Here is a 20,175-nt window from a genome sequence, read left to right on the forward strand (position 1 = left end):
TTGTTATTATTCGTATTATTATTATTATTATTATTATTATATATTTATATATATATATATATATATATATATATATATATATATATATATGTATATATATATAAATATCTATATATATATATATATACATATATATAATATAATATATATATATATATATATATATATATATATATATATATACAAATATCTATATATATCTATATATATATATATATAAATATATATATATATTATATATAAATATATATATATATATATGTATATATATATATATATATATATATGTATATATATATATATATATATATATATATATATATATATGTATATATATATATATGTATATATATATATATATATATATATATATATATATATATATATATGTATGTATATATGTATATATATGTATATATGTATATATATATATATATATATATACATATACATATATATATATATATATATATATATATATATATATATATATATATATATATATATATATATATATATATATATATATATATATATATATAGATATATATAGATTGTGTTTAAAGCTTTCATTTTTATTTAGAAATCTGTAGAGATTCTATTAAAAAAAAGCGATATGACCAGCTAAACCATACAACTATAAATGTTCATGTCACTTTGCTTATAAAGCTAGTTCCTGAAATTGAGAAAGGCCTTAAGAAGTTAATTGTTTTGGCTCCGCGTCTTCAACGAGAATTGGGATCGAAGTACAGGTTACAATTTTCTGTAATTGGTTTTGGAGGCAGAGGTTTACGTGAAGAGCCTCACATTCAAACTGGAAATGGTGAGATAAATATGGATGCTATAAAAGTTGAAAAAGCTTTGCATAACTTAAATTTCATAGGAGAGCAAAATAATAAGAGGTTTGATTTATATATATAGTTTAAAATTAGCTTGTTATACCATTGCATTTGGGACATGTACTAATACATTTTCTGATGATTGATACTTGGACATTAGTGTAACGACATGGTTTATTTTTTCTGTATTTCTGTATTTTAGTGTTTTAAAAAGTCAATTTTAGTTTAAAATTAACCTTTTTATTTATCCTCGCTGCAAAATGTACCCGCAAGCGATGAGTTGTAGTAGCGTTGTTTTTTTTTTAATATATTTTTATAAAAATGAATAGCAAAAAGGATTGTGATTTTTTCAAGCTTCATATTAAAAAACACGTTATCATATAATTTAACTAATAGTGACTTGAACAATCAGTGAACAAAAAATTTTAATTTTTTATGTTGGCTTTATTATTTATGTTGGCTTTATTATTTATGTTGGCTTTATTATTTATATATTTTTAAATATTTTATTATTTATATATTTTTAAATATTTTAATATTGATTTTACTTAAACTACTACTCTTCTTTATTTGTTTTTATTTATTATTAGATTTATAGTTTTTATTTTTTTTAGACTTGGTCTTAAAGCATTAAAATTTGCAAGTGAGTTAGAACCAGAGTTTCAAAGTCTTTTGGACCCTACCAAAATTTTTATTCTTTTTGATGACGATATTTTATATACAAATTCTTTGCTTGAAATAATGGAGGTTCATCGCTCTATGACAAAACGTGGAATCATACTTAACGTTGCAAATAATTATCGGTTAGAGCGTGGTAAGTGAACGTGTTTTGTTTTATACTAAATATATATATTTTATACTTTGATCTGCATTTTTAATTGTTAAAGATTCAATAATAGATAGTCATTAATAAGTTATGAAGTTGCCTCATTATCCTGCTATTGACATAAAGTTGTAAGCAAGAGCCTTCTATGTGACCTCAAAACACCAAAAACACCAAAACGCAAAGTAGAAAATACATCACCTATGTGCCACATGGCCCATAGCTGGTGCAACTTCTAATCATTTTGGTTATTTTTAACTAACACACAGTTTGGGAAGTCTTACTACAATAGTTGCATAACCACTACTAAGAGAGACCGGGGAGACTTTGGACATGGGGAGAGATCTTCTACCCTGTTAACATTAGGACAATGATGTCTATGGTCGATATGTTGGTAGACATACGCTATTGGTGCAATTTTTTTTAAGAACAAATGGTTACCTGCGTACATTTGGGATTGTAAGTATTTGTGATCTATGCATGAATTTGTAACAATTCCCCTAATTTTTCAATACACCCCTTATGGAGAGGCTTAAGACATTTTGGACATTTTCTAAAGTCAAATTGTCCTATGCTTTTTTAATGATTGCTAAATAACAATTCCCTATGGATAATTATTGAAGTTTTGTAAATTTCTATTTGCACAATCATTACCAATTGCAACACCATAATTTCCTTGTAAATTTATTCTGCATGAAGAAATTTTTAAGTGAATGTATATAAAAGCCACATCTTTATTGATTCACATGTTACCTCACAACAAATTTCCGTATCCTTAAGCTTCTCCACAGAAATTAAACATTTATATTCGAGGATGGCGTAAGCGTACATCTATAATAGCCAAAGATACCCAAGAATAAGGCACTTGCAGCTGAAAAAAAGCAAGAATGGTGAAGATGCTTACAGGAAGACAATCAAGAAAAACCTCATAAAAAGCAATCCTTTAAGAATCATTGTCAAATAATTCAATAGACCTACAAATTTTAACAATAAGTCTAATTTGGATGAATACCAATTGCAATGATTTATAATTAAAAAATAAACAATCATTGTTGAAATTATGTGTTTAATTATTTGATGTCCATAATGGCCTCTCTACACGTCTGGAAGTGTCCATAGTCACCATGCATGCGAGGTGACTTTGTTATTAAATAAAATGCAGCAGTTATTAAATGAGCTCATTTAAATAAAAACTGTCCCAAGTCTCCCCAGTCTCCCTATTTTAAAAGACACCATCTTAAACTTCTATTTAACCAAGAGTCCAGTGGCTAAATGTTTAAGATAAGTTCTCCTTAATCTTTGTCTAGAAAAGCAGGTCCTACAAAATTATATTTTGTGTTTATAAAAAAATACTCTTTAAACCAAATCAAATTTTAAATATTATGTTTAAGGAAAACATTTTTCACATAATATGACTACCTGAAAATGAGTAAACATATTGTTTTGCATGTATTATTTAATCTAAAAATTGGCTGTTACAAAACATTAGCATTTTTTTTATATCTACTAAAAAAAAAAAAATTTTAGATCACGGCATATCTTTTTGGCAAAGACTCGATGAATTTATTAATTTTTTTTTGTTTAAAAGCTCATCAGCGATATAACTAATTGGCGTTTTTAAACTGTCCTTTGTTTTAGAGAAAGTTTGACCTAATGCTATAAATTTTTAATCGGATTGAGTCACTTGATTTTTTCGAATTGAATTGTTGCAAAGCATTGTTTAACAAATTTAGATGTTTTGTTGAAATGTTCATAGGAGAGGAATATTATTATCGGTATGAGGAACCATCTTTTCCTCAAAAATATAATAATAAACAAATTGATCCATAATGTCATTTATTTGATTGATAGGTCCAACTCCACTAAAACCAGAAAACAACCCCAAACTATTGCACCTTTTCCACCACCATACTTGACCATTCCACTTGTGTATTGAGGATCCAAATATTAACTTTTTGGTCTAACGTAATTGCCACAATGAGATAATAATTATTTTTTTGCACTCACCTCTTTTCCAATGCGTTCAATCGTTTTCAGGTAGTTGTATTATGTACAAATGATTTCTTTTTATGTATATATATGTGTGTGTGTATCTACATATACATATATATACATATACATATGTATATATATGTATATGTACATATATATACATATGTATATGTATATATATGTATTGGACAAAACGAGTGCAATCAAATAATGCTCATTTAGTTTCTCTATATAAAAGCGCTGCATTCAGAGACAAAGTTCTTCAAGTTTTATTCATCACAAAGTTCATTATTTGTACACAAAAATTAATAAATTAATCAAAAGTATTAAAAAAAATTGATTTCCTTCTGGACAAAACAAGTGCAACTCGACAAAATGTTGACCAAGCTGTGTTTCGCTATCAACAGTGGCGAATCCTTCGATCACAGCCTTGCATCTTCGAGGCATAGATTCGATCAGGTGATCAATGAAACTTTGTGGAATCGCTGCCCAGGCTTTTTGGATTTGTTCAAACAGTTGATCCTTATTACGAACACCTTCACGATTAATTCTGCGGTAGACGATCTCCCACAGTTTCCCGATAGGGTTGAGATCCGGAGATTGAGACAGCCAATCCATCACCGATAGGTGGTTGTCTTGAAACCACTGCTTGACTACTTTTGCAGTGTGTTTCGTATCGTTTTCTTGATGAAAAACCCATTTTATTGGCATATTCCATTCAGCATGAGGTAACATAACATCTTTCAGGATATTTTTATACATGAAACGGTCCATTATTCCATCGTTTCGATGTATTGGACCTAGACCCTTAGCAGAAAAACACCCCCAGACCATTACATTGCCTCCACCATGCTTCACGGTCTTATGGCAGTAACGTAAATCGAGGCGTTTTCTGACCGGTCGACATACACGGCAAATGCCATCGCTCCCAATGATGTTGAACTTCGATTCATCACTGAACAGGACAGTTCGCAGTTTCTGCACATTCCAGTCAATATGAGATGTAGCAAACAGGAGTCTTTTCTTCTGGTTTTTTAGTGAAATCAGCGGTTTCTTTGCGGGGCGTTGAGAAAACAATCCGGCTTCAACAGCACGTCGTCTGATTGTTCGGTCTGATATAAGCATCTCTAATTGCTTTTGTATCTCGACTGATGATATCCAGGGATCCTTCTTGACGGATCTGACGATCATAGAATCCTCTCAAGAAGTGGTGGAACGCTGTCTTCCACCTTTTTTATCTGCTGCCAACTTCCCCGTAGAACGATATTTGGAACATAGTCTTGATACGGTCCATTTTTTCACGCGATATTTATCACAAATACTATTTTGTGACATTCCACTTATGTAATCGCCAATAATTTTCTTTCTTAGTTCCAATCCAAGACTGTTGGGGGCCATTTTTGCACTTGAAGTCATAAAAATAATATAAAATAAATAATCATGCTTCTCAAGGCTTACACTACCTTGTGATGATACAATAATGCTCTGTGGAACACAACATCTTGGTTGGATGTGGGCTGTATTGATTTAATGAAACACTTGTTGTTTTTCACTTCTTGTATTGATGTTCTTTGATAAAACACTTTGATAAAACTCACTTCGATAAACTGTCTTGATAATACTGACTGATTGACTTCCATATACTGACTGAATTACATGTCGATTTACATGTCTCTTATATAGTAAAATGAACCTGTGTGAACCTGTTCTGGAAGATTCGAGATGCTTCTTTTCGATGCTTCTGGAAGCTTCTGGATGCGTCTGGATGCTTCTCAATGTTTCTGGATATTTCTGGATGCTACTGGATGCTTCCAGATGCTTCTTCTGGAAACTTCTAGAAGCTTCTAGAAACTTCTGGATACTTCCTTTAATTATTAAAAACTTCCGTGACGTTGACACGGACCAGACTTAAGAAAATGAAACAAACCAAAATAGTTGCAGTTGTTTTGTCCGCTGCAAAATGGCACTTGTCAACGAAGTTCTGCCTGTGTGCTGTCACCTGTCAGCTGATTGCTCATGTCATGGCATGCTATGACTCCAGACTCCTGAACTGTTTGCTGTGGTAGTATAGTTCGTTTCGTTTTTAAGACATGTAAAATTAGGAACACTTTTTAGCAGTTCGATGTTGGTTGCAAATGTTTTGTTCAATACTGTATATATATATATATATGTATGTATATATATATATATGTATGTATATATATATATATATATATATATATATATATATATATATATGTATGTATGTATATATATATATATATATATATATATATATATATATTCAAATATATATATAATTTATATGCATATATATATATATATATATATATATTTATATTTTTGGAAATAAAAAAAGTTGTCTGTAATTCAGTCTGAATTCTTCATTGTTGACAAGAGTTTTAACTTTAACGTATAATAATTAAAGCAATTATTTTATTTTAATTGTTGCAGGTTTTTTTAAATTTTGTCTGTTATTTTTTACAAATGCTTGTCTGTTTTTGACTAGATGTCATTGGAAAAGACAGCTTTGGAATGCGCTACCTTAATCGATTGCCTAAAGGTGAAAAGCATAGCTCTGTTCAGTTCCCTCCGCCCGATGATTATATGCCTCTTATAAAACAAAGTCAAGGCGCAGTTTTTACGTTGAAGGCATTTGTTTCAAATTTACCTATTTGGGAAAAGTCTTGGTACATTGCATTAAGTAGTGCTCTTCAACTTCAAATTGCTAGAGATAGAAAACTATGTAAAGAATGTGATTGTAGATTTTGTAAGAACGTAAAAAATGAAGAATGCGAATTCGATTTATGATCGATTTTAAATTACGCTCTTAAACGATTTTGAATTACGTTCTTAAACGATTAAAACTCGATTAACTCCTATGCTTCAGAATATTTTGTATTTAAACTTTCCTTTTTAAATTCTTTAATGCTTTTATGATTCTTTAAAAATTTTGCTTTGCAATATCTTTAAAAATTTTAATTTTTAATAACTACTTAAATTACTTATTTCAGGCTTTTTTTTTCATTTTATTTTAATTTTTTTGTTGCATCTTTGAAGAAAAATTTGGTCAATTATTATAAAAATATTTTTTCTTTGAGTTAATCATTTATATACTTATATATTGACGATATATTATCACATTATACTAAACGTTATACTACACGTTATATTATACGTTATTATTAAATTGACATATATTAGTACATGGTTACCAGCAGTTATGCAAAAACAGATTAACATTAACATAAATTTTTGAAAATAATTAAAAAAAAATTTTTTTTTGAATATAATTTTTGATTCTCAATATTAATCAGTATTAAATTATTTTTTAAATGATACTTTGAATTGTGTAATGTTTGCACATGTTTTTCGTGCCGTCTCATGTTTTTCTTGAAGATAATTTGCTGTCTCGCAAATAAAGAGCTAATACAAATCACTATCAATCATATACGTTCTGAAAAAGTTTTTTACTGATATTTACTAACGGTAATATTTATTACTAATATATGTATATATATATATATATATATATATAAATACATATATATATATATATGTATATATATATATATATATATATTTATATATATATATATATATATATTTATATATATATATATATATATATATATATATATATTTATATATATATAAATATATAAATTTGTATAAATACTAATGAAGAGATAGTAATTATTTTTGTATATATATAATAATAAAAGTAATTATAATAATAACTTGTCTTTTAAGTTTTAATTAAAAACAGACAAATAACCCTAGATAATTACTAAATTAAACTAAATAAAATAAATAGATAATATAAAAAAATATTTACCTGTATAAACAGTGGAGAAAAATATTACCACCATTTCAGCTTCGAAAAGTAATAGCTCCATTTTAAATCTAGAGTCAATTTTTCTAATTATTTTTACAATTCCATTATTTTCTTTTATTTTTTATATTAGAGATGCTGCTTTTTGAGTTTTCTAAGTTTTCTCGTACACTGCTCATTTTTAGAGGTTTTAAGTTGAAGTTATTTTTACTTCAGATTTTTTTAAACCACTCTTTCGAGCAGGTTGACATGAAATAGAAACCGTTGAAAACGAATTAAAAACCGCATCTTTTTTCGTTTTTTGACCATTTTTCTAAATATTTAAAACCTTCAAATAATGAGGGGGTCCTAAACTTTATGCGGCTGTATCTTTTGAGCGCCAAAATAAATTTTGATGAAATTTGAAACCTAATTACAATTTATGTTTGAATTCAAGAAAAAGAATTTTTTTTTCAAAAAATAATTTTCATCAACCAGGGGGATGCAGGAGTCATTTTTCAAGGGTATTCCTGCCCCTGTGATCTGACTGCCGTGATTTTTAGCAAAAAATTATCATTTTAATAAATATTAGCAAAATAATAGTTGCAATTATCTTCTTGTCAAAAATCTATTAGGAATGCAACAAATTTTTCATCTCTACTAACACACACAAAACATGAATAAATCTCCGATAACAAAATCAGACAAATGAAATGCCACAAACAGTATTTTAAAAATTATAATGTTACAAAAATGAAAAAGAAATATGCATTTTTTCAATCTAAATATATTCTTGAAAAATATTCTTACAATCTCGTTGAACTGTATTCAACAACCATAGCTCTTAGCTTTTCACCGTGATGGAGGTTTTTCTCGGATAGAACGAACCTTTTCAGTGTCTTGTTTAAGTTTTTATGCACTGCTTCAGATGTTTGTTCTGATGTAATACCAAGCGGGATTTTCTGCCTTTCGAGATACTCCTTGAGATGGAACTTGATTATGTGAAATCTTCATTGCAAATACATTATGGACATATACTTTTAAGCGAAGCATGGACTCCACAAACTTGTTTATTTTTTCTTTGTAGGATATATCGAGTTTCATTCCTAAACAACATTCAGCTACTAAATCAAACAAAATTTAACCAAATATTAACTTGCTGAAAATAATAGTATTAACATATTCGTGTCTACTAATTTTATTTAGACTGGTAGGTTAACAGTCTCCTGTACTAATTGTACTAATTGAATTAAAAAAGATCTAAGAAGTGTTAAAAAAATTTAAAAAGCAATGAAGTACCTTCTTTAAACCTCCTCAGGGTTTCAATACATTCCAGATATTCAATTATAGAATAAAGTGTCATTTCGTCCAATGATCTTAAAACTTTGGCATAGTTAGGTCCATCAAAACCACCACTATTATATCCATGCCTGATAACCGTTTTCTTTTCAAGAAACTCCTTCAGATTTTTATCAGTGAAGAGAATATCAATAATTTTACTAACATGGTGTTCATAAATATGATATTCAGGTGGTGGAATTATGTTGATAATTTCTTCAGTCAATTTCTCATCCAACAGACATGGATAAGTAACATTTTTATAATATTGCATCTGTATACGAGGTTTGTTATCAAATTGGTATTTTTTGAATTCATCTGCCAGTGATCCGAAAGTCCTTAGAACTCCTTTTTCATCCATCAGCCTATCACAATAGCAACACGAGTATTTTCCACTGTGACCCTTGATTATAGAAAATAACTTATAGGTATTGCTTACTCAAAATATAAAATATAAATGAAGAATAATTCTTACTAATAATCCAATGATGATGTTGATTAATTTGAGGTCAGAAGCCAAGGTAAACTTCAATTGATTGAGTTGAAGGAGTTGTATAAGTGTTTTCAGATTGTGATGATCCTCTTCTACGTTTCGAACTAAGCTTAAAATAATCACTTTGTTAACCCCTGTGTACTTCTGGTTTCTTGATTGAAAATCTAATACTGATGGGTCAAACACGTTCATGACAATCTTTAGAGATCCCTGCCCTCCATCAATACCAACTCGTACAACAGAATTAAAAATATCCATTTTTCTGAATGAACAAACTTCAGTTACGAGCATAGATAGGTCAATACAATAAACAATATCTTTTTCAAAAAAGTTTTAACCGATCTTGACATTTTTTCACATCGTAAAACCTATTCAAGTAGCGTGACCTGTTCGTAACTTCAGCATAAGTGTTCTCCTGTATTCCAGATCGTTCAACATCTTTTCTTATCTCCTTCATTATTTCTAATACTGCACAATTTGGAAGATCATGGTTTATCTTCAAGTTCATGATTGTCTCACTTCTTATATGCCTTATAAGTGATCGGTCTCTATATACTTTAACAGGAAGAGCTTTTCCTCCTGTTGCAAGTTTTATTTTTTTTACAATCACCAACAACAGATATTTTTTTTAGCGTACAAGAAACAACTCTGTCAGCGATGTTTTGATTCTTTGAAGTAATTAAGGCGTGAAGTTTTTGAACAGTTTTTTTTTGCTGAAAAGATGTCGAATACCAGGACCAACAATTTGACAGCATTCTGAGCAAAATGAATTTCTTTTTTCGAATGTAATATTTTCAGATTCTACGTAGTGAAGTCAGAAAGATTAAGTGTACTCCTACTTTTAGTACATTGCTCTAATCTGCAAATAGCACATTTGCAGTTGCCATCTTTTTGTTTAATTCTTCCCAACTTTTTAATTTGATCACGACCGTTTATCCAGGAAGTCTCCACAGCTTTACTGATAGCTTTACCTTTCTGTTTTAAATATAAGTTTGTCTTGCAGCTTCCGCATATTCCTAACGGATGAGGACTTAGGCTCAGACTGAATCCAGGGTCCACAAAGTCTTTGATCAGATGAATCAATGAATCATTCTTCTCCAAAGATAGACATTTTTTGTCTTTATTGACACAACAGAAACATATCCATCTCCTATTTTCTGAATGAGATCTTGCTTTTTGCAGATTCATTTTCTACAAAAAAGTTTTTATTTAATATTTTCTGTATTAAATTTTTTAAATTTTCTAAATCAGTACTCTACCAAATTGTTTAATTTAAACAAATTATCATACAACTGACGTAATTTATTGAGACTAATTTGTCTAATTATCGTGTTTATGCCATTAGTTTGATATTAAATTATTTGTAACTAGTCTCTATATAAAATTAACTTCAATTTCAGGCACAAACCACGTGATTTGCAAACAAGAGTAGAAATACCCTTGAAAAACGCCCCCTGCATCCCCCTGGTTGAGGGCAAGTAATTTCTGAAAAGAAACAAAATATTATCTTGAATCTCATCATAAATCGTAATTAGGCTTCAAATTTTATCAAAATATATTTTGACGCTCAAAAGATACAACCACATTAAGTTTTGGACCCCCTCATTATTTGAAGGTTTTAAATATTTAGAAAAATAGTCAAAAAATGCAAAAAAATGCGGTTTTTAATTCGTTTTCAACGGTTTCTATTTCATGTCAACCTGCTCAAAAGAGTGGTTTAAAAAAATCTGAAGTAAAAATAACTTCAACTTAAAACCTCTAAAAATGAGCAGTGCGTTATGCATTATTGTTAATTATTTTTTCTATATTCTTGTACTTTTTTATATTTCATTCATTCTGATCTTTATTTCATTTTTCCATCCTACTCGATTGTGAGTTGATGAACCGTTTTGTTATAAAGTTTAACAAGTTAGAGAACAATAGAATAAAGATCCGTTAACAAGTGGGAGAACGAGAGGATACTTCCTATTAAATGCTCTCCCGCATTTAATAGGAAGTATCCCCTCCTGTTTTTTTCTATCATAGCAAGAATTTTCATGTTTTTTCCTAGAAAGGCTTTCCTGAATTCTTGTCTAGAACCGGCCACCAAATTTGTTATAATAAATTGGGAGAACGAGAGAATTAAAATCCGTGGTATAGTAAGTTTAAACATTCAAGATGAGATATTAAAAGTTTGTTATTCAAAGATTCAAAAACTTCGCTAATAATCGTAAGAGGACTAATCGGGCGATAGTTTTAAGGTTCTCGACACCGTAAAGGTCGGTTTTAAAAGCTCTAACAAACGTATTTTTTGTTTGTAAAAGGTATAGCAATATCTTGGTTGCTGTTCTTTAAAAATATTTTTATTTATTCTTCAAAAAAAATTAACTTAAATAATTTATAATACCTTTAAAATGCTGTGTTTAAAATGCGAACTGTTGCATTAAAACAAGAGTGGTAGACCACTAATTAAATCAAACCCTTTAAATATTACATTTTAGATATTATTTACATCTAAGTTGATTTAAATTTACTCTTGAAAGACAAAATAAAAAAATTAAAATTTTTTAATTTTTTTGGTTTCAGAAATTCGGTCACGGAAACCCAAAAATATCATCATTTCGTTGCGGTGATTATCTCAAAAACTATTGAAGCTATTAACTTGAAATTTTCTAAATTTACATTTAATACCAAAATCAAAAAAATATACTAAACAGATTTTTTTTTATAAGAAAAACACTTGACGATCAAAAAATAAAGCGTTTTTGACCATATTTGGGCTTAAATATCTTCGAGTCAGATTGTTATATTGTCATAAAAGTGGTAAAGGACATCCATAACAACAAAAGGAACAACTCCTGAAAATTTCATGGAAATCGATTTAGAAAACCTTGAGATATTCACTGCAAAGTCGTGAATTTTAGAGAACTGAGAAAAACACATTTAAACAAAAAAAAGCATAAATTTTTCCAAATAAAAATAAAAAAACTCGCATAAAAAGCCTATTTACAAATATCAACTTATATTAAAGTTGTTGTGGAGTAAAACTAGAAAAAATTATAAAAAAATTGTTTTAAAAGATAGGTTTTATTAACAGACAGATTAATATTAATAATATTTCCAAAATTAGGTTTCACTTAAAAAAAAAATGTCTCTCTTTTGATTTGTAATTTAGTTTCAATTAAAAACTTCTATCAGTTTTATGTCAATAATTACTAGTAAATAAATATCAAGTATATATATAAACTAAATATATAAACAAGTATTTATGTATATATAAGCTAAAACTATTATGCACCATAAGAGATTTCCTCATTAACTACTGTGTGCTCATTATAGTTTTGTTTTCAGAATATAAACTTATTTTCAGAACTTCTTCGCTGCGGCATTCATGTTAGCTTTAGCTATGTAACCGTTATAATTTCTTTGTTTAACAAGTAAAAAAGTTTCTTTATAGAATCAAACATGTTTATAAAACCACAAAATTTTTCTATACTATGGTATTCTTTACCCATTTCTCAAAAAACTAATATTGTACATTAATAAACATTAAAAATTCATTGTTGCTGGTTTGTTTATAGTTTTGGTAGAATAAAACTTCTTAATAAAATTAGGAGACAGTTTTATAAGTCATATTGTTTTGAGCATCATAAAAAGTTATTAGTTAAAAGTTACAATGTAAAAATTTTTTGATAGCAAACAATGGCAGCTAATATTTCATCTCATATGTAGGTGTTCATAATAATGTAGCAGTCATTTGTAACATTGAACTGAATAATTTTTACAGATTATTTAGTGTTGAAATGGGATGTACACATGTCCATTTTTAATTTTTTTTTTTGCTATTCTACATTCAAATTTTAGTTCATGCAAATTAGATTTTCTTCAGCTGCATTGTTTGTTGATTGATTTTGGTTTTCTTAAAAGAGTATAATTTTTTTACTATGCCTTATTTTATTTCTTTTTTCTTTTTTTTACATTACTTTTCATTACTAATATTATTTAATCAAAGTGATAGGATAAATGTAAAGTGATACAGAAAACAGCAACTTTAGTTGGAAATTTCAATAAAACCCATGTAGCCAAATGCACCAAAAGTATTAATCAATTAACAAAAAGTAGTTTTAGAGTTGCAATCACTACAAAAACTATATCTGGTACTTTAAATTAAAAATATATACTATAATTATGATATGATTTCCTTTTCAGCTGTATAGCAACGGAATAAACAAAGCGTTGCTATGGAAAAAAAAAAAATTTGCTTATAATGCTTTATTAAAAAATAATTTTTAATGGTGCTGGCATTTTTTTAAAATAAAAATAACTTTAAGTTCGTAGTATACGATAGCTATATTACTTAAAAAATTTATAATTCAAAAAATTATTTTTTTGATTTTTAATAGTGGTTTACCAACTTAAAGTCTTCAGATTGTAAAACTTTTGTAAATAAATTCCTTCATTTTATTTATGAGCATCCCTCGTTTAAGTTAGATCGTTACGAAATATAGTGCTATTTGTAAATTGATTTTGCTATATAAAACTATGTTTACATTATGTTTAGGTAAGTTGAAGCCTGTTCATTCTCCATCTTTGTTTCCAGATGCCTCTAAATATTGTCTCTCGTCTCCGTCACCAAAAAAGAAAGAACTTTATCTGCTTCTTCAAAAAAAGGTATATAGGAAGGTAAATCGGAAGAATAAAAAATAATTTTGGAGCACTTATCGGCTAGTAATGATCAAATCATTATTATCATTACTTCTTAGCAAAACAATTACTCTTTAGCAAAACAATTTAACTTTCATTTGATTCAAAATCTTTAATTGTAAAGTTTCGCTATTTTTGCTGAAAATAAAAGTTTATTGTTCGATGCATTTATTTTGGTTCATGAGATACTATCAAACTTCAGTCAAATGACAGAATAGCTTGCCTTAGTATTAAGACAGCTTTAATCGAAGACCTTGACTAATATTTACTTTATTAAGAAAACTCAAGGTGAGCGTATGTATTATACTTTTGTGACGCCATTTTCAAAATAGAAGACCAAAATGAACATTTTTGACAAAAAGGTGTGAGCAACTAACATCAAAAGCTAACGTTCACCTTTACTGTATACTGTGAACAACAAAACTAAATGAAACTTTGCAACAAAAATATTCAGAACTAGTTAATCGTAAGTGTGCTGTGTTTCACTATGATAATTCACGGCCATACTATTTATTATTAACTTGCCAAAAATTACATCAACCTTTCAGCCCTAATTGTGTATCATTAAACTAATCAGAATCCATTTTGTTCATTACAAAATTTTTTTTAGCGAGAAAAACATTTTGAGTTTTTTGCTTCAAAAGATCAGAAGTTTTATGAATCAGACATCTTGAAATTAACGAAAAGATGGCAACTCATATTTGAACAAAAGAGTATATTAGAGATTAAAGTTAATTTTTGTAAAAGAAACTTTTTTTTTCAATTTGATAGTTAAAAAGTTTCTGGACAAACTATTATTTTAAAACAAATGGAAATGTTTTTGGAAAATGCGCTGTTAAGCAACCACGGCGCAGTGGTTAGAGTTCTGGCTCAGAAGCAAAAGGTTCGTGGTTCGACGCCGAACCGCTTTCTGGTTAAATGCTCCCCGGTGCTCTGTGATTGATAAAAAGTCAACTCAAAAATACAGATTTTCGATCATAAATGAAATGTTAGTAGTAGCTAATTTCTCTGAATAGTTAACAGATTTTTTTTTTTTAGTTTTTAAAGTGCTCCAAGAAGACTGATATATTGGTCTTCTTGGAGCACTTTAATAACTAAAAAAAAAGTTATTTAACTATTCAGAGAAATTAGCTACTACCGACGTGTCATTTATGATCAAAAATCATAATTCAAGAAAAAACGGCTAATTTTAATCAAAAATCCGAAAAAGTTAGTGAAATATTAACACTTAAGTGATAACATATAAAAAAGTTTATAAGCATTCACGACAAAATTTGCAAATGTTTTTTTTTACTTTTTTGGTCCAAAATAGAAATAAGTACCCGTGTATCTTACTCAACTGCTTTTCAGCAATCTTTTATTGCGCATTGTGTTAACATTTTATTTCCCAAACTTTCATCCATTAGATGTTTTGTCATGTGATACGTAGTTTATTTTGTTTACCCTATGCTCAACTAGCACCGCCCTACGACTGTAGTTATAGAAAGATTCTTATAGTTATGATTAACGCAAAAATTGTTGTATTCAGTCCATGTTTGCAGACTATTTATTTTTACGACTATACTGCCCCGATTAGAAAGAACAAAGTATCTATAAATTATTCATCTTGCACAATTTTTTTTAATTCTTTATTTTACATTTATTGTTTATCTTCATACGTTATATATATATAAAAAATACAAATGAGTATATCAATAAAAATAAAAAATAAAGAATGCGGAGACTCAAAGAAGACCATTAGGTCTTGTCGCAGAGAACAGCAAAAAAAATCAAGAAATAACAAAATATCTAGAAAATAACAAAACAACAGAAAAATACTATTTTCATAAAAACATAAGATGGGATTTCGATAAACTGTTATATGTTATATAATATATGTATTAAGTATTCATTTTAAATAAAAGTGTTAAAAATATAAAATTGTGTCTTCGATAGATGATTTCATTTAATTCGATAGATGATTTCATTTAATTGTTTTTTAATAAAGGGTAATTCCATTCGAAGGAAAAATCAAAGATTTTCAAAACTGTTCTGTTCCAAAGAAAAACTCCTGGAGATGAAATATTTGGCTTTCCAAAATTAGTTTGAAAAAAAGATGATAGCGAAGGTATGTATATAATTAATGCAGCATCAAGGTATACTTTTCTTTGAGTTTATCATACAGTAATATATTTTCTAGCCTCAATGTTGTTTAGGCAGGTTTTCCTCTTCTATTTTTTTCAAAACTGACATGCACTTTGTTATTGCAGATTCAAGTATTGGGAATCAATATTTCGAAGAAAACGCAAGACCTATATCTATATTAACAGAAGTTGATGGTATCTACTAATTACCTAAAAATAAATAGGCTTATACAAGGAATTTTTTAGTCCCTATTGCCATGGTCAAGGACTGATTGTTTACATTGGTGTTAGGCCTAGCATTAGACTAGCTAGGATCATTTAGTTTTTGTGTTAGGAATTCTTTTCTTATTAGAAAACAATTTATACCTAACATTTTAGTTGTAGATTCAAATGTTAGGTATAAATCTCGTCCTCTTCTACTTCTCCTTGGAGAAGTAGGAGAGGACGAGAGCTTCTCCCAGGAAGTATGAGAAAAAATCCATTCCCTTACGAGAAGAAAAAAGAAGAAAGACATAGTCGTAAGCGAGTTGCCCATCCAGAACTATACAAAAGAAATATTCTTTTTTTTTTCTTTTCAATTTCAATTAGATGCCCCCAAGAAGTCCTTACGGCATTATCTTAGAGCACCGTGGATAAACATTTAATAGGAAGTTCTTGCCTCCTTCCTAACCGATGTTGCAAAACTTGCCAGAGCCCATCTCTTTGAACCACGGATCCTTTGCTTCTGGGGCAAGTGCGCTACCACTGCGCCACGGCTACTCTAGCTATTTTGAAACAGAAAAGGTCAACAGGGGAAGGATATATTACAACAAAGGGAAAAGCAGTTGAACCAAGGATTTTTCTTAACAGAGGTTGTGGTTGCAATCTAGAGTGCAGCAGTAAAATAACACATGCTCGAAATCAAATTTTTTCTAACTTTTACACCACCAACTGGGATTTAAAAAACACCTTTGTAATGAGTTTTGTTGATGTAAAAGAAAAACACAGGACGCATACTGCATCAAATAACTCCCGTTGGGCAAATGGTTGTACCTATAAACTAACTGATACATGTGGAAATGTTAAAAAGATTAGCACAATTTTCTTCAAACACATTGCAGACCCCTGATAGGACTATAACAAATATTTTAGCAAGGACAAAAATAGATGGTATTGAAGACCGGGGTAAATTTTTCCACATAATAAAAGTAGTGATGAAGACACCGAATATCTTCAAAGATTTATTCGCTTATTTCCAACGTACCAATCCCATTATAGCCGAAAGGACAATCAGTACAGAAATTACTTTCCTCCAACTTTACGAATAACAAAAATGTACGAGAAATATGTTTGCAATTGTTATGAAAATAACCGCACTCCACTTTCAATTTTTGTATTTCGAAACATATTCAATATAAAATTTAAGTACTAAGGAGGTACTCAAGAGATAGGTTCGTGTATCCTCGAGCATGTTTTTCAACACATACCAGAAATTGTGACCCATTTAATATTGTTTAGAGATAGCTGTGGTCGACAAAATTGTAATATAAAAATATCTCTTATGTTACAATATATTTTGCACAAATCTCCATCTCTCAAAACCATTGAACAGTAATTTTTTGTACCAGGGAATAGTTTTTCCTCCTGCGACTGGGACATTGCTGTGATTGAAAAAGCTAAAAAAAAACAAAGAACCAAATATTTGTTCCAGATCATTGGATAAACCTTATTAAAAATGCAAAGAAGAGAGCCCCAAAATTTATTGTAAAAAAAATGGAGACCCATGAATTTCTCAGTACAAAATCATTGGAGAGTGGGATAACCAATAGAAAAAAATTAATGGCAAAAAGTTTCATGGCTAAAAACATGCTGGATAAAATTGAAAAAAGGATCACCACGCTTTATTCAAATGAAACAAACACATATAGAAAGTGATACATTCATATTGCTGGACGTAACAATGCGAGATCGTGGATGGCCATTTGGCACTACCAATGTTGAACTTGATCCGTTGTAATGGTAGAAAACTCACAAAAGAAAAGCTAAGTGATCTTTTCGAGCTAATACTATTTATATCGCCTGAGCATCATCCCTATTATCTTGCTCTTAAAGATGACGAGGAGGCAACTAATTTGGATCTAACTGATGATCTGGTGATGAAGTTGCACTGCGACCATTTTCTATAGGGGCATATGGATAATGTCTTAAAAACGTACTTAACTTTATTTTTATAGTGTATTTCAATAAATTAATAATAAAGTATCAAAAAATAATAAAAATTATCAAAAAACAATATCAAATTTGAAAAGAGGTCAATCATAAATGAATTATATTCAAAAGATAGCTTACTATTTTCTAAAGACGCAGTTCACAATTTTTAACAAAACTATCAAAAAAAATGTTTTTATCACATTTTTAGTACTCGATTGGACCTACTTTGCGCTCAATTACTTGATAAATTCGTTCTGGCATACTTCCCACCACGTTTTCCAATACTTTTGGCTCCATATTCTCCCAGCATTCTGATACCGCTACTTTTAGCTTAATCACAGAGTTATATTGCTTCTGGTCAGCATAGATACGTCTGACAATAACACCCCAGATGTTTTCAACAGGGTTCAAATCTGGACTGCGAGCAGGTTACCACATTTGCTTAATTTTCTTAGCTTCAAACCAAGCTTTAGTCTCGTTACTAGTGTGAATGCTGGCGTTGTCTTGTTGAAAAACAAACTTTTTGCATCGATATTTGTTTTTAAATGAAATCAAACATAATTTTAGCACATCAATGTATTCAGAACTTTTCATTTTGCATGATGTAAATGCTAAGTTTAATTTTCCTGTTGCACAAAACCCAAGCCAAACCATCAAAGATCCACCACCAAAATTCCTTGTCGATTAATATTTGGGTTCTCTCCTCAAATCACGCCAGTAGCTTTTAAAACCATCAGGCCCATCAAGATTAAACTTTTTCTCGTCCGAAAAAATCACCTAGTATTGAAAACGAAAATGTTCAGCTATTTAGACATACACGTATTCATGAGAACTTAATGTAAAATTTCTTACTTGTTCCTAATCGCGTACCATGTTTTTGTGGGGGAATTTCATCCGTTTCTGTTAGTAAACGGGCTTCAAATTTAGTGCTTTATTCATTTTTGATCGTACAATGTGTGGGCTGTCTTTAAGAACTTTCCTAATCGTCTCTTTGCAAACATTTAAACCCAAATCTGACTTAGTTGTTTTCAAACTTTTTGATGAACTTGGTAAGAGTCGAACAATTCTGCGTTTTTCACGGCCTGAAACCTTAGATTTCTTTGGTTTCCTCTTGATTGTTGCATAGTCTGTTGGATTTTTCAAGAAATTACGGATAACGTGATCTGATTTCTTCAATCTTCTAGCAATTTCTCGATTTGGAACTTCTTCTCGATGATAAGCCAATATTTGACCTTTTTCAATATCGGTAAGGACCTTTCTTTTCGGCATTTGGTTAAGTTCAACTTAATTTCGACTCACAAAATAAAAAACTGAATATAAGAATTTTGCGACAAAACTTGTTAAAACTTTAGTGCGTCTATTGAAAATTGCCACGTGAATATTAAAAATTTAATTATTTTAGTACAATCAAGACAATTAAAAATCAGATGCATAATGGATCATTGTTTTCTTACATATACTTATTCAAAAGTACCGTTAGAACAATTTTACAACCGCGGACTTAACGCGTTTTCAATGGGCTCCTCATTCACAAACAAAATTTTATCTATTTGAAATTCGATAGTTTAAAAATAAACATGTGGTTTGATTATACTCTTTTAACTTTGAGTTTTTCAAAAGTATTAACTCAGGTTCTTTTTCTTGGAAATAGCATTTTCATAAATAAATTTTAAAGTATGAACTTTTTTATTATATTACAATTTCGCAAGAGCTATATAAATTGATGTTTGTGTAACTATAGTTTATAGGGATAATGTAGCAAGTAAATAACAAATTTCATTTTAAAAGGAATACCGAAAATAAACAGCACGCAATTAAAACATTTTAAATATAGCTTTTGTTTAAGAAGTAAATCAACAAATTTTTCTTTTTTTTTTACT

General features: G+C 29.1%; 1 protein-coding gene across 2 annotated transcripts in view; it reads left to right on the forward strand.

The window, feature by feature from the left end:
* Nucleotides 1-7,013, forward strand: part of LOC101240168 (uncharacterized) — a 72,272-nt gene extending 65,259 nt beyond the window's left edge. For both annotated transcript variants that reach the window (XM_065811599.1, XM_065811600.1), the window contains 3 exons: nucleotides 584-902; nucleotides 1,454-1,653; nucleotides 6,164-7,013. In XM_065811599.1, the coding sequence (XP_065667671.1) occupies nucleotides 584-902; nucleotides 1,454-1,653; nucleotides 6,164-6,465 (821 nt within the window). In that variant the 3' untranslated portion in view covers nucleotides 6,466-7,013. The remainder of the gene's footprint in view (nucleotides 1-583; nucleotides 903-1,453; nucleotides 1,654-6,163) is intronic.
* The last annotated feature ends 13,162 nt before the right edge of the window (nucleotides 7,014-20,175 follow it).

This window comes from Hydra vulgaris, chromosome 12 (genome assembly GCF_038396675.1).
Source record: "Hydra vulgaris chromosome 12, alternate assembly HydraT2T_AEP".
NCBI classification, from domain to species: Eukaryota; Metazoa; Cnidaria; class Hydrozoa; order Anthoathecata; family Hydridae; genus Hydra; species Hydra vulgaris.